At 40.9% G+C, this 26636-nt stretch overlaps 1 protein-coding gene across 3 annotated transcripts in view; it reads left to right on the top strand.

Moving 5' to 3' along the window:
• Nucleotides 1-25955, top strand: part of TMEM65 (transmembrane protein 65) — a 32630-nt gene extending 6675 nt beyond the window's left edge. For 2 of the 3 annotated variants that reach the window (XM_048049529.2, XM_013185037.3), the window contains 6 exons: nucleotides 14704-14748; nucleotides 16890-16957; nucleotides 19151-19205; nucleotides 20409-20451; nucleotides 21852-21957; nucleotides 23879-25955. In XM_048049529.2, the coding sequence (XP_047905486.1) occupies nucleotides 14704-14748; nucleotides 16890-16957; nucleotides 19151-19205; nucleotides 20409-20451; nucleotides 21852-21957; nucleotides 23879-23974 (413 nt within the window). In that variant the 3' untranslated portion in view covers nucleotides 23975-25955. Of the gene's footprint in view, nucleotides 1-1176; nucleotides 1258-14703; nucleotides 14749-16889; nucleotides 16958-19150; nucleotides 19206-20408; nucleotides 20452-21851; nucleotides 21958-23878 lie in introns of all 3 variants that reach the window. The other variant, XM_066990722.1, reaches the window with a different exon arrangement.
• The last annotated feature ends 681 nt before the right edge of the window (nucleotides 25956-26636 follow it).

The following is a 26636-nucleotide window of genomic DNA, read 5'->3' as shown; positions in this document are numbered from 1 at the left end:
CAGCTGCTCTGTCAGCTAACAAAGATGGGAGTTCCAGCCCCTTTTTGTCTCCAGATTGGATTCTCATTTATTATGAAATGTTATTTTTTTCTTTAGATTTCTTTCACTCACAGACCTGTCTCCAAGAATGTGGATGCCCATTATCAGAAAAAGCAAAGTGCTTGGGAAGATGTGTGCGCTGCTTGATTACCTTAAATAAGGGATTTCATGCTTTTGAAATCTAATCGAGATGTATTCAGCAAGAAACCTTTCAAGAATGAAAGTATAGTTATAAAAACAAACAAAAACAACCAAACCACACAACTGAATGCCAAAACTCCGAAGTAAAAAATGCATGAACAAAATCTCATCTCCAAAATATACTCGTGGGTGGTAGAAAATCTATTTCCATTGTTCATTTTAGCACTGCTGTGTTGTATTTGTCAATCTAACGTTTCCTTAAGCATTATTACAATTGAGTGCTTATGATTTGTTTGGATTTTTTTTCCCTCAAGTAACGGTAAAGCTGTAAACGTAAGTAGCTCAGGAGAGTCAGACTTTTCATCATGCTGTCATCTCAGTAACCAAATAGTATCTTATGGAAATTGCCTACTATATAGATTTTTTTTCACAACATTTTAACTTAGAAAAAGTTTAGTGATTCTCTTTTTCTATTTTAAACTCTGTTTGTGAGGGTTATTCTACTCACGCTGACATAGGTAATACCTTGGGACTGGGCTGTACATATATTACTTAAGTATTGAAGGGACTGAGGTTTAATGCCATAAAAAAGGAAGCTGGTACTTGGTCACCCATGGTAAAACTATCCTAAAGTTGCTCTCTCAAACTGTCATTCGTCACTGTAACTGTCTGCCTCTAAGCCATGTTCAGCAAGGTATTGCTTGCTGAAATTCGTGCTGGTTTTGCCCTTGTGATTTGGTTTGCTTTCCTATTCTGAAATTGTAGTGACCCTAGAACCCACTCTGGGTTCTGTGCTTAAATGCAGAAATTTAGCCATATGTTTTTGCAGAGGAAAGTCAGCAAGCATTCAAGATGAAGTGGAACGAGTGTAAGGCCTAGAGAAACCCGGTCTCCTTACTGCGCGTGTAGGTTCTCTCCTTGCTGGCAGGTGCTCCAGTGTCGGTTGGAACGCTTTCAGTAATGACTTACCACCCTCTTGCTTTTGCAAACTTTTAGCATCCAGATACCCTAAACCACTGGTACCACTTGAGAAGCCCGCGAAGGAGGTAGTATCGCCAGAGACGACCAGTACTCTTGGTACAGTAAAAAACCAAACCTAAAAGTGTGTTGCTGAGACGTGGCATTGCATAAGGCCAGCGAGCTGCTTGTTTGACAGACGTTCTGCGTGCTTGTTGTGATGCAGTTGGCATGTGTTGCTGCAAGAAATCAAAGTGCTCGGTTTTGGGTTTATTCACATTACTATAAACTTGTGACTTCAGGCTTTATAATATAAATTGATATCATGACTTCAGTCTCAGAATGACGCGGTCCCCATGGGGACTTTAGGGACTTGGTCTTAATGTGAACGAAGAAATGTTTCAGGTCCTGGTCTTGTGGAAAGTCTCCTGAGCGCCATAATTTCTAGGTAGACAAGTCTCCATAATTTCTAGATCATAATGGAGTGGAAATTTCAGGCTGAAACTTCATTCAGTTGGAGGAACTTGATGTTATGCACCTTATGCCTTTCCGTGGCAAAGTGCCACGCATTAAATTCTGTGGTCCAAACATAATGCGGAAATAGTATTACCGTTAAAAATGTAATTATTCAATTAACTGCCTTTACCCTTCCTTGTAATTAATGCTTTAGGAAAGGTAAAGTAAAAGATTACCCTAATTAAAACTAGTTTTCCAATATTTGCATGTGTTTAGGCATGTAATACAGCAGAATAACTATCATGCACAGGCGTTTTTTTAAGGTGGTCAATTAAAAACAAACAGAAGTCAGGCTCCGAGCCATTGCTGTGGCTCAAAATAATACGTTTTGTAGTTATCGGTAGACAGGTTTTCCTTCTGTGCTTTCCTGCTGTGAGGGGTGCTTTTGATTTAGGAGAGATCACTTAAAATGCAACTTTTACTTACGGTGCAGCTCGTACCCTTCAGAGCAGTAGATGAGATGCACTTTGATCTCCATGTAACAGGCATGAATGAACTGGATCGTGTGTGTTCTGCGAACACAGGGGCACTGATTTAGTGTATAATTGGTATTAAAGAATGACATCAGTTTCTTACAGGAAGAATTTAAAAGTTTCTTGAATTATTTAAAGCTTACCCGTGTGACTGAAAGCTCTTTCTTATAAAAAGGCAAAGCAAATGGAAAAAATGAGCTAAGTATATCATGCAAACGGTAATTAAGGAAGCTGCCTTGGATCTCTCTGCAGTTTTTTTTTTTTTTTTGCTGGTAAAGAAATGGTTCAGATTGAGGAAAGGTAGACATGTGAGTTGTCTTGTGTTACCCCTCATTCATTTTCTTTCTTTCTCCTTGAATTGGCACAGTGTTATTTCAGAAACCAGAAAGCAGATGTTCTTGTTGCCATGTTACTGCTGTGTATGAGAACTTCCTCTAACATCTAGCCTGCCTTTTGGAATTTTTGGGATGTGACTAACCCGTGCCTGAAACAAACTCTTGCTTCCTCTGAAACACGGTGAGCTGGTTAAGGCAAAGCTGACAGAATGCATTTTTTAACCCTGTAGAGTGCAGATTTCATTCAAAACTATGGGATATGAAATCAGTGTTTTTCTGGAGTGTCCAGTTACTAGGGGATTGTATGTTAGTAGCTAATATATCTTCCCTTGCAGCCATAGCAGACCCTGATATATAGTCTTAATTGCACTTTATATATATATATATGTGATATTTAGTCATTATTGCACTTACACTGTTGACCTCAAAAACCTTGTTTGCTGGATCATTTGCCAGCTCCCGTTTATATGTGATGGGCTCTCGTGTTCATTCCTTTTTGGGTACTCTTTGCATTTTTGTATTTAATCCTGAAAAACGACCGTGCTTTAGCTCTTGGCAAATTCCATCTTGTCACTTTTTCAGCCTACTCATTTCTCTCTGACTTGTAAAAAGAGCAAATAGGAGCACTGGAGGGCTACAGTGTTCTGTGTTTGGTGATGGGGCATACCCTGTGGCAACTCTCTCGTCGCCTTAAAGCAGTCGTAAGGAGCAGGGGGGCCTGTTTTCTTCCCTCCTACTGCCCGTACCCATGGAGAAAAACTTTCCTCAACCCGCTTACTGAATACTTGGTAGCTTTTTGGGTCTTGGTGCACGTGCTGTAATCTGCTGCTTTCCTGCGTACATGCCAGGTAGGAGAGGAGGCATTTCCAGACTTAAATCCTGCCGTACCATGTGGCAGCAAGCACAGCTGAAGGCTCCTGCTTGACCTGGGGGAAGGACATGGTCTTGAAAAATCTTTTTTGTTTCAAAAATGTAAGAAATCTGAAAGGCTTCTACAGCGAGGCCAGCTTGAATTGAGAGGAGCCGGAGCCGTGGGTGTCAGCAGTGGCCCAGATTTTGGTCCCAAAGCTCGCTTTTGGGAGGTGGCCTGGGACCTGTCAGCTGGACACCAGCAAGGCTTTCAGGCACCTCGAGGCAAGGCTGGGGGAAGGCGCAGGAAATACTGAGTGGTTCTCATCCGTGCCACAGACAGAGAGGTCTGTCACTTTCTTGCTGCCGTCCTGTGTGTAGATTTGTGTTGCTGCAGAGCTCTGCCAGTTTCTTCACATCCAGGTGCTTTGTGTGAGCCGACAGATAACTGTTGCGTTTCAACCTGCTGCAGTTTTACCTGTAAATACAATCACTTTCTGATTACTTGTACTGGGAAGATAACTTCTGGTCCTTTGCAGCTTTTGGCTGATCCATCCCTTCCTTAGCGCTGGCCAGTTCGGTGTAACTGAACTGCTACGCGACAGTCGTGTCGCATTCAGAGTGTAAGCCATCAGTCTCCCTTAATATATGGTCCCATCCTTCACGGCAATCTGAATGGGGAGAAATTGGGTTTTGCTGGCTTTATTGGGTTTCATGGAAGACTCTAGAGAAAGGTGTATGGAACAAATTGATTCCTTTAGCCAGCTGCTCTTGTAAATACAGTTAGCTTCTATTTTCAGATGGCAATGTTTTTATTTCATTAAGTCCTGGCAATGGGTTGTTTTTTTTATAAAGCACAAGTAAAGATATGGTGTCACAGATGTGAAACAAACTGTTTTGTTCAGGATCAAGGGAAGTAAGAATTACTAGCCAAGTAAAGATTTTTGCCAGCCAACTTGCCTAGTAAAGATTTTTGCCAGTGACATTTTCTCCCAACCCCCCAATTTTCCTATTATTAGAGTATTTTATGGAGTAAAGGAAACAAAGCAAAGGGAATAGGTAGCTGCAAAAGTGCCAGCGGTTTTACAAGTACTCAGTCTGGTCCACCTTTTCTTCTTGAAAATGTCACAGGCTTCTTGTGATTATCTGACCTCTCCCTAAACGGGATGAGCAGAACAAAGATGTGTTTGTGGTCCTGGTGCAGCATAAACAGCAGTGTCAACAGCGGCTGGTTCAGGTGGGAAGCGGATGTTACAGCCGCAGTTTATTAGATCTGATTTACTGGAAAGCAAAAATCTTTGGCTTGTTAATGTACTTGCATGGAGTGGATGGTAGGAACGGATCACGTTGGTCTTACCTCCAGGTGCTGCTTGTTACAGTCTTTGCAGCTGGAGACACATACAGCTGAGTTTTTTGTGACTTCTGATCTTTTGTAGAAGCTCAGTTAAAAAACAAACTAACAAAAAAAAACCACCCACAAGCAAATATATATGAATTATATATAGATCTATAGATCTACTATACTATATACTAAATATATGTATCTATATTATATGTAGATAATAGATCTACTGTCAACCTAATCCAGGTTGTTGCAAAGGGAGTGCCCCAGTCCCCCCCACCGACCCCACAGCCTCTGGGTGTGCAGTCCCAAGAGGGAATTTAGGAACGGGAGGAAAAATATCCAGTTGCCTTCTACAGCAGCAGTGTGAATTTAGATCCCTTCAAGGTACGATTCTGCATTTGACCTCAGCATTAATCTTTTCTCCTGGGAAGCACCATAAGGACTTTCTGCCTCAGGCTGGAGTTTCTTCTCTCCTGTCCCCGTGGGAGCCCTGTGTCGCTAACAGCACGTATGGTGACTTGCACTAGTGAGCAGTCTTCCAGGTTTCTTTCTTGGTTTTACCAAATATTTGCAATTATATTTGGGAGCTTTGTTGACCTCAACATTTCTCTGACCCCTTCTGAATAGGTAGGGCGCTGCTTTTCGCCTTCTGGCTGTCTCTTCAGGATTATTCCTCCTGGGATCTCCGGCTGCCTGCATGTAGCGCATCGCTTAGCTTCAGTGCTGCCAAAGGCATCCTCAGCCTCAATCCGTCCCCTTCCTCCCTGCTGGAGCGGAGGCTGTGCAAGGTCTGTGAATTTTGGAACAGCTGGTGAGAATGAGAGGAGGGAAGGATGCCAGAGGCACACTGAGGTCAGGCCCCATCATATGGCACAAAACAAGTAGTAGGAGCACCAGTTTAATCCAAGTCTCCAGTAAGTATTGGCATTACTGGTGTGGCACCAGTGCAGGCAATTCCCTATCGCTGTAGCAGAGGCTACTTTCTACTGCCAAGGGGAAAAATGTTAAATAGATCAGGTTCTGTATTTCCTCCTTACCTTTTGTTAGAAAACAAACCAAGCTTGTTCTGTGTGCAGGAAGCCTTGAGGATTCAGCTGTGGTTTTGCATTTAGAATTCACTAGTTCTCCAGCTGATTGTTGTGGCTGGAGGATGCAACTTCAGTGCTTACAGGAGTTTGCTGCTTTCTCACAGTTGAAATTGTTGTAAAGGAAAGGTCAAAAAAAAAACTAACAGTGAAAAAGGGAAAATGGGCAATGCTGAAATATGTTAAATGGCAGAACCCACTCTTTTATAAATTGTCATCGGTTAGATCCAAGGGAAGATTAAATGGCATTGGGATTAAATAAATGGCTCAGACGGGTAGTTCTTTGTAAGGCAGAACTCCCAGAGCAGCCTCAGAGGGAGTGTGTGCACAGCTGTGCTTTCACTTGGGCTGAGGCTTGAGTTAGCTCTGCAGTTGAAAGCTGCATAGGTGCACTGAAACTGTGCCAGATAATCCTCTGGAAGGAAGGCTCATGCCTGCCAAAGCCTGCAGAAACACTGGGCAGGAGAAAAAAAATATCCTTTTTTCTTCTTTTTTTTCCTTTTTCCTCCTCCAGAATAAAGTCAATTGCTTGAAACAATTAACTCAGCACTGTCTGCTTAGAGACTACTGGCTTTACTCTTCCTTTGTTGTTCTCCCTCCTTATTTATATGACTTTATTTATAAAATCAGCAATCTTAACAATGTCAGGTCACTTTCATGAACAGAGTAAAATATTTTTTTTAGTAGGACTTAACATTCGCATGCAGGAGAAATTACTGAATAACGGAGCTGCATAACAACCCAGCAGATACTCTGTACTCTTATACATAAAAGCCAAAAGAAAACGCTTTGAGGTAAAGTTCCATGTAAAATAGGTTTAGTTTTCACACTATATCGTATAGCATTCGCTTCTCCAGCAGTTTGTCAGAGACAGCTGGTATTGTGGCTTGGTTTTAACTATGGAAGGAGTCAGGTGTTAGTCTGACCGGTTTCACAAATGCAGCAAGAAGGCTTTGCTAAATTACTTGGGGAAGGGAAGAAGAAAAGCACCCAAGTGCTGAAAGTAAGGTTTGTCCTGGTACCTTTAGCATTAAGTAAAGAGTTAAGAACAGCTTAATTGCTACTGCGTTCTCTGCTCCTTGGGCATTTAATACAGAGCGGAAGAAGTTACCTGAGGGTCATTTACAGCTGGAACTTAAATTAGCAACAGCTTCTTACAGTGTTCTTTATTGCTGATAGGTATCAATGGTTTCTTAAGTACTTCTAGGGAGCTTATACTTTTGTTTTTATTGCCGCAGTGAGAAACTATCAGCAGCAAAATGATGCTTGCTGTGAGCCTGGAACTAAGAGAACACCACTCAGTTTATCTGTCTGCTCGACTGCGCTCATTCTGTGTAGCTGCCATCCTTCTGAGACAGATGAAAAGCATTAAACTCTGCGCATTTAAAATTATTTCAGGGAAAATCTTATTTCTGCAGTCTTCCTTGAATCCAAGGTCATCCTCAGGCAGGGGGTGAGACTTCCCATTTCAGAGCAGGCTGATACCCAGCGGTACATGATTTACCACTGGTTTGTCTTGAGTTTTCTGTAACGTTCCTGGTACAATTCTCTTAAAGGAGGAAAAAATAATCCCACTCACCCTGTCACACTTAGTCTCTCCTCCTTGTGGTACCGCACCGCCTGTGCGTGGTGTTGGCTGGGGTGGTGCTGCCTGACTGAGTGCAGGTGCTGGTGCTGCGGGCGTCATGGGAAGCGCTGATCTTGCCGGCCTTGAACTTGCCCTACCAGTGGGCATCGCTGTGCCTCTCTCTCGATATTAACCAAGGAGCTTTTTCTCATTTGAAGACCCCTGGCTGCTGCAGAAGGCGGAAGCCTGCACTCCCTGCCTGGGAATGACAGTAACAACAGCAGGGGCCTTAGAAAAAGTGAGCGAGCGTAGCACGGAGCTGGAGCCCCTGTTACAGGCTGTTGGGGCCGCTCTCCCCCAGCACGACCACATCACCCTAGTGCTGCATGGGCTGCTGCCAGTGTTCGATGGCCTGCCTTTGTCTGAGAGCCAGCGATGCTCTCTGCTCTTCGTAAACTACCTTTTTTCTTCCTTTCCTGGGAAAAGAAGTGTGGCTTTGAGCAGCTGGGGGAAGGGCATAAGGAAAAAGAGGGGTGGGAAGAAATCAGCTCATCTCTTTAAACTCATCTCTCAGTTCAGATTTCGTTTAAAGAACAGGACCTGGGGGGAACATCATTAAATAAAGGATCTCACGACTGTGCGTATACCTCCCTAGATATTTCCTGAGCGCTCGCATGCGTCACATCAGTGATGCCAGCACTTCTCTATTACAAAGTGATGAAAGCCTGTACTAGATCAGATCTCTTTGGTTGCGCGTAGAGCTCTGATAAGTCCTGTTAACAAATCTTTTGTGGTGTCCCACAGAACTGTTTTGCTTATCCTCTTAAGTGAAAGTGCTACAGAGGCCATCCTAGAAGCGATTCTCACACCACGATAATACATAGATCCTGCGATCTGATTTCCAGTTCAGTGCTGTTGTGGAGCTGCTGCTCTGCTCAGCTGAGAACCGCTGAAGCGATGGATAGATGCATAACCTCAAACCAGGGAGGCACAGGAAAAGACGGAGCTGGCGGAGAAGCCAACACCTCCCCTTAATGAAAAGCAGCTAGAAGGAAATATTTGGATTAGATTAATTCCACTATAATGTTAGCCTAAAGTATTTACCTGGTCTTTTTCCGCAGCTACTGGGAAAGGTGTTAATAATCCCAGGGGAGGATTTGTTCATCCAAAGGTAGACGAATTTGCTGTACCATTGAGCAATGTCCCTCCATAAGCCTCTGGGAACTCATTTCACTCCCTGAGCTTTGAAACAGGATGAAGAGAGAAAAACCAACCTCCATCTGGGATGATGGGCATTATGGTTCTACAAATTTGTTTGCTTTTTTTTCATGGCAGGGAATTGTGATTTTGTGGATGGCTCACTTCAGTCAGGGATTGCTACAAAAATGTATTTCCTGGCAGCGCTCTGGTATCTTCTCTTTTTTAAAATCTTTGTTAAATAATATTTCACATGTACTTCTGCGGTGCACAGATCAGAATACCATGTTGTTGTTCGTATTTACTCTCAGATAGTATCTCTAATGTTTCTGACATTTCTGTATAAACATTTCAGCTGTTTTTCTTACCATTTTTCCATTTCTCTGTGAAGGTGACAGCTCAAACCCTGTATTTCTATATTTACCCTGCATCTCTATTACAAACTGCAAGTCCTTCCTAGCTTGTCATATTTTAGTTGATTAGCCCCCTTGAATCTTGAGGAAAGCGTCTTATTTCACGTATTTTGCAATTGCTGTTTGAGACATTGTGAAGCATTGCAAATTATGTTTTGGCAATTTATGTTTTGAGTGGAAATGAAAGGCTGAACTTTGAGTTGACAAGGCACTGATAGAGGCTTGGATTAGATCAGGGATAATTGTCATGACGAGGAAGGCAATGATTTGGATTTCTGGACCTAGACAAGCAGCTAGGAGGAAAATTACCCCTTGCCATTTTATGCTTTGTCTTAGAGTTGTCAGGGTTTCCACCTTAGGTCTGCGTTTTGTTTAGCATCTTTAAAGTGATGTGGTGTATTACACTTCTGGGAGAGCTAATAGGATGAGTGTGTTGTATACTCCCCATATTTGCCTGTGAACATACAGTAAGCACTGAAGATAAAAACGGAAATGAAGTTCTGTGATACTTAACCAATACTATCCTGTATCTGATGAGAAATCATGTCCATTTCTGTTGCTAAATATGTCTGTTCTGAGGAGTAACTACTGACCACAGCACGTCTGCAAGGTTTGCTCAACGCGTGGTCCACTAGATAGAGCGGTGGTTTCAAATAAAGATGAGTTCCTTCCTCTGCTTCGAGGTTTTTCAGGGAGGAAAACGGACGGTGATCTCGGTGTAACTCTGCAGCATTAGGGTGTAAATCAGTCTCCAACGCCCATAGTGCCTGCCGTATTTGTATTTAGGCAGAACGTTTTGGACATGGTTATCTTTTTGCAGGTAATAGAGAAAAAATATTCTACCTTGTCCTCTGTCTATTCATCTCTTATTCATGCTTTGCTAAGCTTTCTCTTCTCGTGTGCATGTGACTGAGCTGGCTAACAGTGGAGCGTATATTTAGCACTGCACCAGTCAGCATCCTTTCATGTCTTGACTGGTGAAGTAACAGGAAATCATTTGTGAGTTATAACAAATGATGGAGATATTTTTCTTTACTGCCAACTTTTGGATTGTTCTTTTCCCATCTGGAATATTATGGGAACCCAGTTGAAAATCAGTGAAAATGGTTTTTCAGTTTTGTTCTGACTTAAGTACTGAGGTGTTTTTTTTTGTTTTGCAGCTTTCATAAACCTTGAGGAAAAGCTGAGAAGGAATAGAGGAGGGGGATGGGCATGTGTCTTAAGAGTTCATTCATGGACTTACTTCATACATTGGTCAGAATTTACTTTTAAGGATCCACCTCTCTGGATGCTGAACAAAGCAGTCAGTAATGCACATCTCATTTTCATGCTCCAGTCCAGAATTTTTGTCTCGATTCTCTTACGAATGTCACCTATAAAGGAGTATTTCTCTTTAAGAGGCACAAAAACTACAGTGATTTTTGGTTCTGTGGAAGTGAGCCCTTGCTGTCCTCATGATGCATATTTGCATGATGTGCTGAAATGACCTAGACAGGCAGTTTGGAGGAAACTGATGTTCCAGGTTGAATTTGAGGCAAAACCCTCCCTAATTTGCAGATGAGACACTAACCATCCTCTACGGTGAGGTCATTATGGAGCTAGATGATTAATATCTTTCATGTTCTTTCCTCATGCCACCTTGATATTCATTGTTAAATTATTAATCTTAGAAACTTGGTCACTATTTAAGCTATAAATCACTTCTCATATTTGTCTTTAGATTTAACGAAGCTCAGCTGTAGCACATAGCTTCCTTCATAGAGTGGCCCTAGCTACCGTGCCTGTTACCACTGTCACTTGTTTCCTGCTCTTGGGTGACAGTAACAGGTTTAGCTGTAAAACTTTATAGCAGTGTTAGCTGCAATTTGAAGAAAAGGTAATAATACGTGCCTTTAGGCTTGCTAGTCCCCTTGTATTCTAGTTCTTGAATTGATCATTCAAAAACTGGTGATAACTGTTTTTAGTAACCATCTGAAAAATACGCCCCCCCTTAAGCAGGTTGGGTTTTTTGTCAGCAAAGAATAATAATCTTATGACTAAATTGCAAGTACTGTCTTGGTTTAAATTGACTACAGTTGGCAGAGTTGATTTAGCCCATTGGATTTGGGCCACGTTGTGGATAATGGTGTTATTTATGTCGCCAGTTTTGTATTCCTATTTTTGATTCTGTTTAAAAATAAAAAGTTTTTAGCAAAAAGTGATACTTGTGAATTCAAAAAGGATTAAGAACAGATTTAAGAGGCAGCTTTTTTTTTCTGTTCACCAGGCTCCATAATTCAGGGCTAGTGACCTGTATTGCACTTGAACATTGGTTTATAACTTAATTTAGGGTAATGAATGTCAGTTTGGAAACAGTAGTATTCCTTATTCTGCCATTTCATTTTATTCCTTCTGTGATAAGATGAATACTGGCATCTTACTTAGCATGGTGCTATAGGATGAGCATGGTGGCCATAGGTGAATGGCTGTCCTGAAATGCAATACTGGAATACTTTTTTTTTTTTCCCCCCTTTTCAGTCATGTATATTCTGAACTGTTGAATTCTTACTGAATTCAGTTCTTGGAAGCGGGTTTTGCAGTTATGATTCCTTTTTTCCCCTCTGGTAAAACAAGTGAAGGGCATGTTCCTTTGCTGTGCTCTCTGAAGACTTTTTTCCTTTTTTTGCTGAGCCTTGAAAACAACTTCTGACAGATAAATTGTGAAATGGATTTTGGAGTAGGGTACCTAAAGGGTTTTTAATTGTTTTAAGGCAGTTAATTGTTTTTTTTGTGAGATGTGTTCACCTGGTGCCTTCATGTCTTGCAGAGTTTCAAAGCATGTTGATGTGGTGGTATTGGAAGTGATTTTGTGTTTTAAAAAAAAAAAAAATCGAAACAAAAACTTGATTTGTGCTTTCATGCACAGTGGTTATTAATTCTTTTGGCATTAAATTTCTTTCTTTTTTCTTTCCTCCCTCCAATCTGCTAGCTTTAAACTAGGCCTTGGGCCTAGGGCTGTGAGGAATCGGGCCGCTCCGGCCTGCTGCTCTGGCGGCTGCGCTGGCGGCATTCACTGAAGCCATCAGTGAACTCTTCTTCACGCGCCATGGCTGGGTTTGGTGCTCCATGGGAAAAACTTTTTTCCTTGAGCCTGGTCCTGAGCAACCTGGTCTGATTTGGCCCTGTGGTGGGCACGGCTGGGGCTGGATGCTCTCTTCAGGTTGAAGATATCTGAGACATCTGTGTCCTGGCTCCTGTTTTTATTTCAACATAAATAAAGGGAGCTACACTTCAGGCACGCTTCCAGATGAATTTTAATACTTTTTAAACTAGAAGAAAGCTCTTAGGGTGATGGCAAGAAGACAGTCTGCTACACAGGAGCTCCCTGTGGCCAGCCTCTGAGGTGGTGCCACCATGCTGTCCTTAGGGCCCTCTCTTTTAACACTTGACTGCAGTGGTGCTGTTAAAGGAGCTGGTCCCCTTATGTGCCCTGCTTCCTGAAAGGGGTATTTAACAGGAAACCTACACTATCCAAACAGGTTACGTCAATGAAGTAGTGATTTCCACTTATATTCAATCCCTTGCCGATTCCCCCTAACTTGTGCTGGCTCATCTCTCCTCTTCCCCCAAAGCAGTGTCCCCCAGCCTCCCTCCTGTTAAAAGCATCCCAAGGCCCTCCTTGATTTATGTTCTGAAGGAGGAGAGTTATGTCACTTCTAGTTAATATGAGTGCTGAAATTCCCAGTATTTATGGATTTAAAGATTGGTTTTTTTGACTTTTTTTTTTCTCCTGCCAAACACTTGTCCTCAATTCCTCCTTTTGGTAACATTTCTAAAATCAATTATGCTCAGTGTTATAGCTTTTTAATAGCTTTCTTAATACACTAATTAGAGTGTAATTATGTAGACTGTTGTGTGCTGTTGATCAGTTCTAGTTAAATCCACAAGACTAATGCTCTGAAATGTAGTTTTGTTTGACAAACCAAATAGTCTTCTGTATCAGTACCTCAGACATTTCACTTGGGCGTTATCTAAACTAACTGGCTTATCATAACCACGTTTTAAAATCAGGGCAGACTATGAAAAGGTGTCATCTTTTCCTCAGAGCTAAAAGGAGTGCTTTCTGGGAGTTTGTATGCTGTTACGGATCTTTACTGCTACATCCTACGACTAGCCTTAGTGTAGGCAGCACTTCAGTGGGGGTGGTTTTCATGTAATGGCTTCCCATGAGAGCAGGAAGCTGTGGAGGGCAGCACTCCAACCTCCTGTGGTTGGATTCAGGATTTGGGGATTTTGTTGTCTCCCTGGCATCCAGCAGGATGGAACGAGGAAGCTAGGAAAGCTGCATCACAAATGCGATGGTCTTGGCTTCAGTTGCCTGGCCACTGCTAGGGAGTCCAGAGCTCTGGGGAGCAGTACCTCGGTAAATCTCTTTGGTTCAGGGTGGCTCTGATGTTCCCAGAAGTTGTAAGAATTGCTTTTCTCTGGTCTTGGAGAAAAGCTGCTGGAATGACAGTAGTGGTGTGTGCAGACAGCTCGCTCTTTCTGCATACTTGTAAATGCTTCTCTTACCCTGTGAGGATGGAGGGAGACCATATGCAGGCAGGTACAGGTGCTTGTGCTGGGAAAATGGTTCCAAGCCCCAGCCCATCCTTCCTGAATACAAGCTGAAAATTTTAGCGTGGCTTCTTGTGGCTGGGGGGGCACCTGAGATGCCTGCAGCTATGTAAATGTCGTTCTTGCAGGGCTCGCCTCTGGGGCCCATAGGCTGTTCCTTAGCTCTGCTTCACCCTGAGGTTCTAGGCTGTGAATCCCATCATGTTTTTTAGGGGAGAAAAAAAAAAAAAAAAACCCTATGTATTTCTGTAGCACCCAGGCTGTGCTCCTTTTACTTGCCTGGAGAGTACAAGTGGGCCGTGTCTGTGGAGCTTGGAGAGTTCGTTGGGCAGTGGGAAGAAACAGCTCTTCAGCAGACTTCGAAAGTCTTAGTAGTCTTAAGACTTTAAATTATTTGAATTCTTTTGGTTGGCTATTGGTGTTTTGGCGTTAACATTTTATTTATATTTTTTGAGGTTAATTTAAGTGGATATATTAGCTTTTCCTTGACAGTAGCTTTGAGTATAGCAGCTCCCTTGGATGCAGGGATACATGCTGCAACCTGCACAGCTCAGGCATGGTGAAGATGATGCCCAAATGCTTTACAGCCTGGGTTTGCAATGCTAGCTACTGTGGCTGGCCCAAGTATGCTTGGGGTAATGATGTAGGCTCCTCTTGTATTTCACCATTTTACCGGTCTCTGATGTCATAGTATTTTTTCTTTTATTCTCATACCAGATGTTAAAATATGCCTGCTGTGGGAACAGAAGTGGTAGTGTTTTTTTGCAGGCTGGAAGAAAGAAGCTTGTCTGCTGCATGCTTAGAGTACCCCTAAAAACAAATACTAAAATACAGTTCTCTTAGATGTCCTGTTTTTTTCTAATTTTATGGTGTTTTTTCTAATTTTCTTGTTTAATCGTGTTAATAAAGATGGCTATTGGGCTGTTCTAATGTGTGCTGTTGGTTTGCATTATCAGTTATAAATACTAGCTTAATCTAGTAAAATCAATTGAAGAGATTTTGTGGCTTTTAATATCATAGGATCTTTTTAAAAAGAAAAATACAGATATGTGAAGCATTTTTACTTTAAATTTTAAATCTATGAAATACCTACTTTTTGCCTGCTAGTAACTTGGTAAATGCTTTTTAATGTAATAAACTGAATTTGTGATGAACTAGCTAACTTTCTCATTTCATTTTGACTTCTCTAGAGAAGTTGGAGGTTGCGCCGCCATCTCCAGGACAACTGAAACATGGTAAAATAAGAACGTTTGCTGAATGTAGTTCGGTACTGTGAAGTCTTTGTGTTCGAGTTGCTTCATCTTTCTCCTACAAGCATTGGTCTGTCCTCATCCCTGTACTGTGGAGTAGTGGAAAACCAAAGCAAGCACCTAAAGTCACCGTGCCTTCTTTATTTCGTAACACCTCAGCTGGTGAGAGAATGTGTGCCATTTAGTGAAAGTAGGACAGAAAGCCCAAACAAGGGAGCACTGTTCAAAGCCAGCAGCAAGCATTGTTCATCTCAGCCAAGCTGCGTTGGTGACGTAGTACTTTGCAGATTTTTTTTTCCTCTTTTAGCTTAAAACTAATGATTTTCTTCAAGTCACATGTATTTTAAATAGACTCTAAAGTGGGGTAAAATTGTAAAGAAATTGGAAATAGATTTGGTGGTCTTTATAGAACCATGATTTTTCACATTCCACCTTATCTTACAAGGCAGGGCATTTTTATGGTTTCAAGCTCTGTCAGTGAGCAAGTGCATTTATTAGAGTATTCTCCTACTCTAGGTATTTATACTCGTATTATTTTTTTTTTTCCATTGATCACTGGACTTCTGTTTAATACATGGCTTCTAAAATTCTATCAATGTCAGTAAGAATAAGAGTCCCATATGTAGCTCTACAGTTTAGGTACCAAAAACTTTCAAAATATGCGTACCTTTTTGCCTTTTTTTTTTTTTTTTTTGCTATTTAGCTTTTTGGGGTTTTTGTCCTGCTATTTAAAAAAAAAAAAAAATTCACAGAATCACAAGTTCACACATTGTGTGCTTTTAGTCTTTCATCTCTTCATTTAAGAAGGTATGTATGTTCTTAAAGTCAGTACATAAGTCCAAACTTGTTATAATACCTAAGCATGAAACACCTTGTCACATTTGGTTTTTGTGATAATGGATTCATGGTGTTTTTAGAGGTAAACCCAAAAAAGAGTCCTGCTGGTTTCTTTTCACCTGACTGTGAAGTTCATGCACTCTTCTTGCTTCTCTGTTCACATGTTTGCACCTCTGAAAGTTCGTAAAATGTGATTATTGATCCTATCTGAAATGGGGGAAAAATAATTAGCTATTTTCAATGTTAGCAAAAAAATAAAAGTGAAAAGAACTTATTTTCTAAGCTGTATTTTTAGTTTAGTAGTCAGTCCTTGGTGCTGTATTTAGTTTTAGGATGCTAGCACCTTGAGACTCAGCTGGAGGCCACGCTGTGCAAATTCAATCCCAACTCCACAGGAAGCTTATAAAATAAGACCTGAGAGAGAAAACGGAATGGGACAAAAAGGAGCAGTAGCACTGTGCTTGTTAAAAATTATTTAGACCAGGGTGTTCCAAGATCCTGCAGTAGCAAATAGTTTAAAGTAGGATTTACTTGGAGTTTCGGGAAGGAAGAAGAAAAAAATGCATCAAACAAAAGATGGAACCTGATTTCTTAAAATTTTGAGGAGCAGCTTCAAGCCTAACTTGTCTTCAGCATGGTGCCCAAACAAAATGCTGATACAGAAGTTTGGGCTGAATAGTGAGATAATGAGCACTGCACGACACACTAGTGAAAGCTACCATTGTAAACTTGGCTGAAGGAGTTTTGATTAGAATTGGCTAGCGCTAGGCAATACTCCTAAAATAGGATTTTTTAGGAATGATTGAAGAAGATGGACCTCTTGCACTGGGATAGAGAGGGAATTGTAGAGAAAGTGAGGGCTTTAATTCAAGTGAGAGAATAATGCAAGGAGAGTTTGCAATAATGCAAGTGAGACAGTTTGGCAGCCTTCAGCGATACTGCAATGTCAACTGGAAGGATTGTAAATAATATCAAAGTTCGTGCAGTGTTAAATATTTCTCTTATGCACTAGTAGATGTATGTGGCTTTCATCCAAATGTGTACAAGTATTTGAAAAGAGTAAGCCCGTTCACCTGGTTCTTCACAAGCCATTAATAAGACTTACGTAGCAAAGGGCTTAGCAAACCTGCCGGAACTAAAAACAGGGCACTAAAAGTAGTAATAGGAAGGGGGTTTTCTGTATGTTAACTTTGCTTCTCTTAAAGGTAGAAGTAAATTCACATTTCGGTTGTTTGTGTGAACTAGTAAACTCTTATAAATATTATCTTTTTGTTACTTATTTCTTTTAGTGTTCTTCCACAATGCATTGCCTTTTGTAGGGTTTGGATTTTTGGATAACGCAATTATGATTGCTGCGGTAAGTTCATTATTTGATTCCTTGATCAAGCTGATACAATTCATATTATTTATGTACTAAATGACTAAATGAGCTTCAGGAAGACTCCTCTCCCTCTGTATCAACTCACTAATTTCTCTGGTAACGTTTTCATTAGTTTCCATGTTATGAGCAGTTGATGCGGTTCTGTATTAACTAATTATAATGCAACACTGAATAGGTCTTGAGAATTCTTTACTAACGTGTCCCTTTATTCTCAGCGATGCAAGCGCTGTTAGTGCTGATGCTGCTTTGTACTCATGTGGCATGGCATTGCTCAGTAACAAACTTTAAATATTTTCCTGTTCATTTGGAAGATGAAATGGGCTGGTGGAACAGGAAGATGAATCGAGACCAAAGATACTGTTTCTTGGGTAGTATTGTCGTTGACAATGTAGTCCTAATCATGGGATAATTCAGGTGGGAAGGGACCTCAGGAGCCACTAGGTCAATAGTTTTGCTCCTGTTGGGGACTTTCTCAAGGTTTTTAGTCTAACATCCTGCTCAAAGCACGGTCAGCAGAAAGGTCAGACCAGTTCATGGTTGTATCTGGTGGCATCTTGAAGACCTCCAATGGCAGAGACTGCACAACCTCTCTGGGCAGCCTTTTCCAATGCCTGACTGTCCTCGTAGGGAGAAACGTTTTCCTGTCCTGCGCATCATTCTGTCTCTAAATTGGGGAGACCAAATGGACCACTTGGTGGATAAAGAGTTGGCTGGGTGGTCACACTCAGTTGCGGTCAACGGCTTGATGCCCAGGTGGAGACTGCTGATGAGTGGTGTTCCTCAGGGGTTGGTATTGGGACCAGCACTATTTAACATCTTTGTCAGTGACATGGACAGTGGGATCAAGGGCACCCTCAGCAAGTTTGCCGACGACACCAAGCTGAGTGGTATGATCGACATGTTGGAGGGAAGGGATGCCATCCAGAGACATGGATGGGCTCAAGAGGTAGATCTGTACGAACCTTGTGAAGCTCAATGAGGCCAAGTGCAAAGTCCTGCATCTGGGCTGGGGCAATCCCAAGCACAAATGCAGATGACAAGAGAGCAGCCGTGTGGAGAAGGACTTGGTGGTGTTGATGGGTGAAAAACTGAACGTAAGCTGGCAACCCAGAAAGCCAACTGTATCCAGGCTGCATCAAAAGAAGTGTGATCAGCAGGTCAAGGAAGGTGGATTCATCAGCTCTACTTTATACAATTGAGACCCCACCTGCAGCACTGGGTCCCCCAGCACAAGAAGGACCTGTTGGAGTGAGTCCAGAGGAGGCTACAAGAATGATCAAAGGACTGGAGCACCTCTCCTACAAAGACAGACTGGGAGAGCTGGAGTTCTTCAGCCTGGAGAAGAGAAGGTTCCAGGGAGACCTCACAGCGGCCTTCCAGTACCTAAAGGGGGCCTACAGGAAAGCTGGGGAGGGACTCTGTCAGGGAGCATAGGAATAGGAGAAGGGGAAATGGTTTTCAACTTAAAGAGGGTAGGTTTAGGTTAGCTATTGGGGAGAAATTCTTGACCATGAGGGTGGTGAGGCACTGGAACAGGTTGCCCAGAGAAGCTGCGGATGCCCCATCCCTGGAGGTGTTCAAGGCTGCATGGGGCTTTGGGCAGCCTGGTCTGTCCCTGCCCATGGCAGGAGGTTGGAATTAAATGATACTTAAGGTGTCTTCCAACTCAAAAAGTTCTGTGATTCTGTATCCAACTGGATGATCTCTTGTTCTGATTTATGCTGCTTTTCTCTCATCTTCCCTTCATGCATTGCTGTTCCATCTGCAATTCAGTGTGATTTTGTGTTTCTTCAAGTGAAGATATAAGGAGCTATGATACTACATTTTATCTGTTTGCTCACTGTTTCTGGAAGTTTGCTTTCAGAGCTGTGCATTACATTAAGAATTATGCTTGGGAAAATGGTATGCAGAGGGATTACTGTTCTGTCCATTAGGTGGCCATTATGAGATAATATAAAATATTAAAGTAATATCTGAAGTAGATCCTTGTCCTAGGAGGAGATGCATATGCTGGGAATGTAAGAGCTGTGCAGATCTAATAGAAGTAATGTCAGTTTATCCTTTGAGTTTTAACATAAACAAGTAGTGAACAATACCTTGCCAGCTGAATTAGTATCATCTGTTTTAAATCCATAGCCATCAAATAATGAGGAAACTCTTATTTTTCAGGGAACCCAAATAGAATTGTCAATTGGAGTTATCCTAGGAATTTCAACCATGGCAGGCAAGTAATAAGGAAATGTAGTATGCATAGACTCATGTGACACATTCCTGTATTTTAGGCTGAAAATAGGCCACGGAGCTTGAAATGGCTCTCCTTCGGTCTTGCGGCAGCCTTTCATAATAAGTAAGCAAGGATGTGTTCCATTTGCAGAAATGGGATTTCAGTTCAAATAAGTTTTGAAATGCTTCTGTGTTTTTTGTTCGTTTTGTTTTAATCTAAAAGTTCAAATCCTGGGTAACTTAAAAACGGGTATTTGCATTTCTGTAATGAAAATGCTTTTAATTCCCCAGGACCTGATATTTATATATGTATTTAAAAGCTGCTGTTTGCTTGCAGCTCTATGTGCAGATCGGTGTTTGATTTTCCTTTACGGTGTTGTCCGGTGTTCTTGGTGGTTTCCCTGCCTCCATGCGACGCCGTGCAAAGGCGCATAAAGAGCCCTGCTCCAGCACTGAGCCAGCACTCGTAATCTCTGCTTGACTGCCTCAGTGCCTCTGCAATGTGAGAGAAAAAAACTGCTCACGAGCACACCAACTGCAGGTGTAGCTTTGCTTGTAGAGGAAAATTTGTAGAGCAGAACAAGTGAATCTTTTGGAAACTTGCAGCCCTCCGTTGCAATGCAAGACAGGCACAAGCAAGTTAATGTCAGTAAGACCTGCAGTGAAATCATGTATTTTAAGCCTGTAACTTTTAAGTAATACATATTAAATCCCATGTAGTATTTATTCCTAAACTGACACAAGTGTGTAGAAAGCATGCCTGCTTTTGAAACGTTTAACAAAGCTGCATATACAAGTAGCATCTCCTATTTCCAGTGCTTCTGTGCCTCTTTGGGCACTGCAAGGCCTTTTTGGCGTCCAGTGTTAGCTGGATGAAACTCAGCTGTGTGTGGTCATTGTTTACTCTGATCTGAAAAGTTGTTACACTGATTTCCAGGTCGTCATCTTGCATTTGTGAAGCTGTCCTCATACACATGGAGAAAACATGTTGTAATTCCTGCTATTGTCTGTCCAGCTGCTGTTATTCGAAGTTGTAATAAGGCCAGAAGATGAGCTCTAAATAAAAAAAAACAATGATTCTAGTCTTCTATGTGACATATACTGATAAGGGCGGGGTCCACAGCAGGGGGTGGTGGAGGTGCTTTTTTTTGTATGTGTTATTAAAATAACACTTTCCCCTTCTCTTCCCTGTTTCCATTTCCAGCTGCTGCTCTGGGAAACCTTGTTTCAGATTTAGCTGGACTGGGGTATGTCCAAATTTGTTTTAAGAATTTATTTTTTGCTCCTTTGAAACCACTGTTGGTGCTAGTGAACTAAAACACAAATGCTCAACTTATTTTTTTTTTCTCAGCTCTTGAATTATCCTTCAGTAAACCGTATGACTAGTAGTGTATTCTGTCCTTGAGGAGAAGTGGAGATAATTGGTTGTTATTGTTGAGCTTAAAACTGCAGCGCCATAGTTTTGAAACAGAGAATAACTATTTTGCTGTTTAAAATATTACATATTTAAGCGGTAAAATTGGAATTGGTATTTAACAAGATTCAATGTGTTTTGTAGGTACTGCTTGCTTATAAGGAAGTATTCGAATTTTTTGTCACAAAATGAGTGTATTGAAATTATGTGAGCCATGTACATTAATGAGACACTGCGTAGAACATAACCTGAAGGCTTGGCTCTAAAGTCACTGAGCTGAAGCTCAAGATATGTTAAATGTCTTTGAACAAAAGTGAGAACATTCACATAAAAGAAACTGAATTTAGCTATTTCTATTCCAACACCTTTTCAAGATAAGCACGTAATGGTGAATACAGCTTTCCCCAGGCTCTGGAAGCTTGGAAGGCATATTGCAGGAGGGTTCATCTTATTCTTGTATCGTGCAGTCCTGGGTGCTTCTGCAGTTCCTGTAAGCACTTTGTCTCAGTCATTGTCAGATCAAGTGATGAACTATGGGGCCTTCCCTCTGACCCTCTATGGCTACTGCTGCGAGCAATTTGGAAAAATGTTTTTTGGGGGGGAAATTGTATGTTGTTGTGTTATAGACTATGCCTCATCAGGTACTGGTATGCCTAGATCTGAACACATTTCCTTCTCAGATGTAAAGTTATATCTGTGGAAAGAAGGAAATAGCTACACATCTAGGTGTACCTATCTCTTGCAATTAAGTCAGTATTGATGTTTGAGCTATTATGTCAGATATAGACAGATAAATCTGACTTCTTTTTAAAGGCAATTTCTGAGTAGTTTCTAAAAATAAAACCTGTCCAGTGTCTTTTTCCTCTATTATTCCTTTTTTTTTCCCTGCAAGTAACAAAGCTGATTACTGAATATTGTGAAACGCTTTCTCTGATAAATTTTACTTATAAGCTGTTGTAAAATACAGTAACATTAAGGTCAGTCATGTCTTGCCACAAAGTTCTTCTGGAAGGATTGCATGTTAAATCAGAGAAAATTAGTTGATTTACATTGCAAAAGTGACTTCTATGACTGTTAGAATTCTGAATGCTTTTCCATGTTTACCTTTCGATGGCTTTATCAGTATGCTGAAGGAAAAGCTATTCCTTGCAAGTTCAGTGCTTGAAATAGTTCAAAATCCTCACTAGAAGACACCTTTCAGATCCAAGACAATTTGTTTTTGTTTTCTTTCAGTCTTGCAGGTTATGTAGAAGCTTTAGCATCACGACTGGGTCTGTCAATCCCTGATCTGACACCAAAACAAGCCGATATGTGGCAAACGCGTCTTAGTGCACACTTGGTAAGTATCCTGCAGGCAGTGTTTGGGGGGAGCCTTTCTATTTGGACTAATAGGTGATAGATCACAGAATCATTAAAGTTGGAAGAGCCCTCCAAGATCATCTGGTCCAACCATCCCCCTACCACCAATGTCACCCGCTGAACCATGTCCCTAAGCACCACGTCCAGCCTTTCCTTGAACACCCCCAGGGACGGTGACTCCACCACCTCCCTGGGCAATCCGTCCCAGTGCCTGACTGCTCTTTCTGAGAAGAAATGTCTCCTCATTTCCAACCTGAACCTCCCCTGGCACAACTTGAGGCCATTCCCTCTAGTCCTGTTGCTAGTTACCTGTGAGAAGAGGCCGACCCCCAGCTCCCCACAGCTTCCTTTCAGGCAGTTGCAGAGAGCAATGAGGTCTCCCCGAGCCTCTTCTTCTCCAGACTGAACATCCCTAGTTCCCTCAGCCGCTCCTCATAGGCATTTTGCCACTTTCTTTTAAATATTTAATAACCACCAATGTTCCGAACACTTCCTAGAAAGTTTGGTTCTAAGCCCTTGTCAGGGAGCATCAGGAGACTGGATTGTTTCAGCTTTGGGTGTTCTTTTGTATGCGACAAGCCAGGAGTAACTGGTAGCATGGATAATCTCTGCAGTGACTTCATGTATGCTGTGCAGATACCTTGTTTGGACTCTGGCTACTGTGCTAAGATAGTTTATTTGAAAGTTATGGCCCATAACATTACCCTTAGTTTTACTCCTTATACATTCCTTGTCAATCACTTTTTAGTTGTGTACCTCTACTGTATGTATTAGTTTCTAATAGTCCGTAATTAATTTAGTTATGAAATTAACTTTTATCAGAGTAAACCTTAGCTTTTGAATACTATTCACTGCCTGGGCTTACACTGCTTCTACAGTTACGGGACACTCACTTTTCAGGTGCATTTTCAGGGTGTTTACTTCATGAACATCCAAACATTTGAAGTAGTCCCACCTCAGTGATGACAGCATTAGTTCATTTTGATTGAAGAAATGGATTGTAAGAAACTGAGTGAAGAAACAGATAATTCTTTCATCTTGGCAGATTGAAGGGATGAGAAATAACACTTTCTCAAAAGTTAGGGAAAAAATCTGCTTTTAGCAGTGATAGATCAAAGCATCAAGCAAGGGAAGAAATGAAACATTGTCAGTGGGCTGCCCTCTAGTCTGTCCAATGTACGAGGTTTCTCAGGGGAAGCTGATGAGTCTGTGGGACAAGTCTGTCATGCCATGGCAGTTAATTCACAGCACTTTTCTGTGAAAAGACTTCTGAGTGTCTTATTCTATATGCTAGCATTTTTTCCTTTCTTTTGATTATTTACCTGCTGTGAGAGGTTTCTCGATGCTATTCATTTACTGCTGGTGATACGCCTTTGGATGTTGCCTGTCTTATTTCTTTCCTTTCCTGTTGACTTTTACATCTAGGTCAATTTGGGAAATCTTTTCAAATCTGTTTATTTTTTGTCTTCACCTCGTGCCTTTGCAAACTGTTAATGTTAGCAGGGAATTCCTCACTCCTGACCTTAATGATAATTCATATTACCAGATTCAAGCAGATGCTTTTTTACAGTTACACCTTAACTGTTTGTCCTTCCCTGTCTTCCTGGCCATCATACTAGTCCTCTGAATCTTGGTCTCCTTCCTTGTTTACCATGTGTGCATCTCTTCATGAGTCATTCCTCTCTTTTATTCAGAATTGTCTCATCACAGCACAGGATTTCTAACCTTGTTGCTTACACATACCTGTCTCTCTCATAGACTGTTTCTAGTCTGCATGCTAAGGAAAATATGGCTCCCAACCAAAAGCTGGAACAAATTGTCTGTTTTCCTGGTTGTGTTGGTGCTACACACAAGTAACAACTGATCAGTGAGAAACTTAATTTTTTTCCCCCTTTCTCTAGGGTAAAGCTATTGGAGTGACCATTGGCTGCATTTTAGGAATGTTTCCTTTGTTGTTCTTTGGCGATGAGGAAGAAAAACTGGAAGAAAAAAATTAACCTTTTTACAAGACATATACAAATGTAAACTAATGTACCTCAATTATTCAATTATGCTGTCAATATTTAGGAATTAACAGACAGTAAAAATGTATAGACTTGGGAACAAAACCTTCAGCATGTCATTTTATGGAAACACTAATTTATTGTGGCTTTGTCGTGTTCAGTACTTCTTTTTATAAGATACCATTTAGCTTTTTATTTAATGTAAATTTTTGAAGTGTTTTCACTTACAGCAAATGGTGTTTACCACTTCCCCTTTTTGACCTTACTCTTGAATGGATTATTACTCTAATAATCCACCATGGATGACATTATCACTCTTGAGTTGCATACTGGTTGCTTAACAGTTGTAATTGCATGACAAAAATTTCATTGCTGTTCATCAGGTCCTTCAATGCAGATTATTAAGATCAGTGATGAGTGATTTGAAATCCCTCGCTTTGCAAGACAATTGGTTGCCCCCTCACCAGCTATCGTTTTGCACTGCCTCTAGATCAGACATTTCAGTGATCTATGTCAGTCCAGTTTGCGTTTCTTTACAATTCCATTTCTCTGAATTGTCTCCTGAGATGATCATTTTAATGCCTTGACAAGGTAAGTGTTTCTCACATAGTATCCTTACCAAGTGCGTTTTAGAGGTGGATTAACACCCTTCTGTACCTCCATATTCATGTCTTTTTTTCTCCTTTGTAAGCAATATTTTGAGAATTCAGTTGAGATCTCCTTAAACTTATCTTCCTGAGCTTTCAGTGTAGTATTAAAGAATTCACACTTCCTATTTCAAAACCACAACTTTTTTTTTTATTCTGTTTAAAATAAAGTGTGAATACCTAATGGGGTAGATGAGGCTGGGGAGCCCTTCAAGGTATGAATGAGTACTGGCACTGCAAGTTTGTGATGGGTGGCTCAACTGAAACAATAATAATAATAATATGTACTGTTAGTCTGGATTAGAGGACCTGATTTGCAGATTATAACTTTGTATTTAAGATTAAACCTTTGCTTTTTTTTTTGCTGTGAGACAGTTCTTTAAAAAAGAAAAAGAGACTTGAGGCCTTCTTCCTTTTCTGCCTTTTATTTTTGCAGTCTTATCTGGTGTATTATAGATCTGACAGTGCAGTCACATGTAACTGTGCTTTTTTATATGGTCATGAATAAATAAATTATGATTACAACTATCAAATACTCATATTTCGGGATCCAACTTGACAGGAACATAATGAATGCTAAACTGATAACTGTTGATTGCAAAGGAGGGGTTTTCTTATCTGTTTGAATACCATTTGGAAAAGACACTAAAAAGAAGCACAGCCAGGGTACTTTGAAAGCTTTGTCACTGGAATTGTTAGCACTTCTGAAACCTAGAAATAAATGGTTTAAAAGAAAAATTAAATCCCATGATTTTTATTTGCTATGGAAAGTCTTACTGTAACATACATATGTTTTATGGAACTCATTGCTTACCTCTTGGCTGTAAATCAGTTTCCATTTTTTTAGAAGCCCCTTAAACAGCAGTACTGAAACTTTGATACCAACCTTTAATGAAAGTGACAGTGTTTTATATCCGTTTGTGAAAAGCAGACTGAAAATTTGGAGTGAGTAGATCTAGTAGCATATACTGTCCTTTATATATTAAACCATGAGAATCCTAACCGAACTGTAAAATTGAAAGAAATCTTAGCTAGGCATGAACAGAACATGGTTTTGCTTCCATTTTCAAGGTGGGAAGCTTTTCTTAAAAAAAGGCAAGAAAGCTCCTGCTAGAAAAATAATACATTTCTCCAGTAGATTGTTGCTGGTTTACTGTATGTCAGTAATCAGTGGGGTTTTTTGTTGGTGGTTTGTTTTTGTTTTGTTTTGGTCTTGCCTTAAACTCTGACTTTTCTTCCTCTGCGCTTCTGTTTCTGGTACGTTTCTAGACAAAACTATGTATTTCCTACTTTTTTCATTGAAGTACACATTAAAACAATTTTGCATAGTTTTTTTGTATTTTTTTCAATAATTCCAGCACTGTTCCCCATTGCAATAATTCATTGGAATCTTTCAGCAGTGGCCAAACCTCTGTTCTTTGCAATGATGCAAACTGGAGCACTTTTCTCATGACTTTTTGGAACTCATAGGAATAATCAGAAGGCTGTGTCAGCTGTTGTAATAGCAATCTTTTTGTAATGACAATAGGAAAGACCATGTACTATTGTTAAATAGCTTGTGCATGTAAATTGATTATATTTTGTTGCTGTATGTCAAACTACTGTACTGTAACCAGTGCTTTTAACAAAAATTAATGAACTAGGGTATCTTCAGAGAAATTCATCAGGTCTTCTTAATATCTCTTTAGCTGACCACAAAAATGTGGAGGGCAAGCGACACATGGTAAGAAATCTTGGGTTTTTCAGGCAGTTATCTGATGTTTTAATCAAGAAGGTGACGGTTTGGGTATTTGATAAATGTGAAGAAATAACTCTTTGTTTGAGAAGACCAGTGGCTCTGCTGGAGGCTGGGAGAAAGTGCTTGATGGGGCCAAGGTGCCACCCAGAATACAGTAAGGGTAGTTTGCTTTGCCTGTGGGATCTGCTTTTTTGTGGATTGCTTCATGTGGAGTGGAAGATTTGTGCCTGATCCATACAGTGTCCCTTGACAAGAAGGGTGTGGTTTTTTT

This window comes from Anser cygnoides, chromosome 2, assembly GCF_040182565.1.
Source record: "Anser cygnoides isolate HZ-2024a breed goose chromosome 2, Taihu_goose_T2T_genome, whole genome shotgun sequence".
Taxonomy (NCBI): Eukaryota; Metazoa; Chordata; class Aves; order Anseriformes; family Anatidae; genus Anser; species Anser cygnoides.
This window is presented reverse-complemented; position numbering and strand designations above follow the sequence as displayed.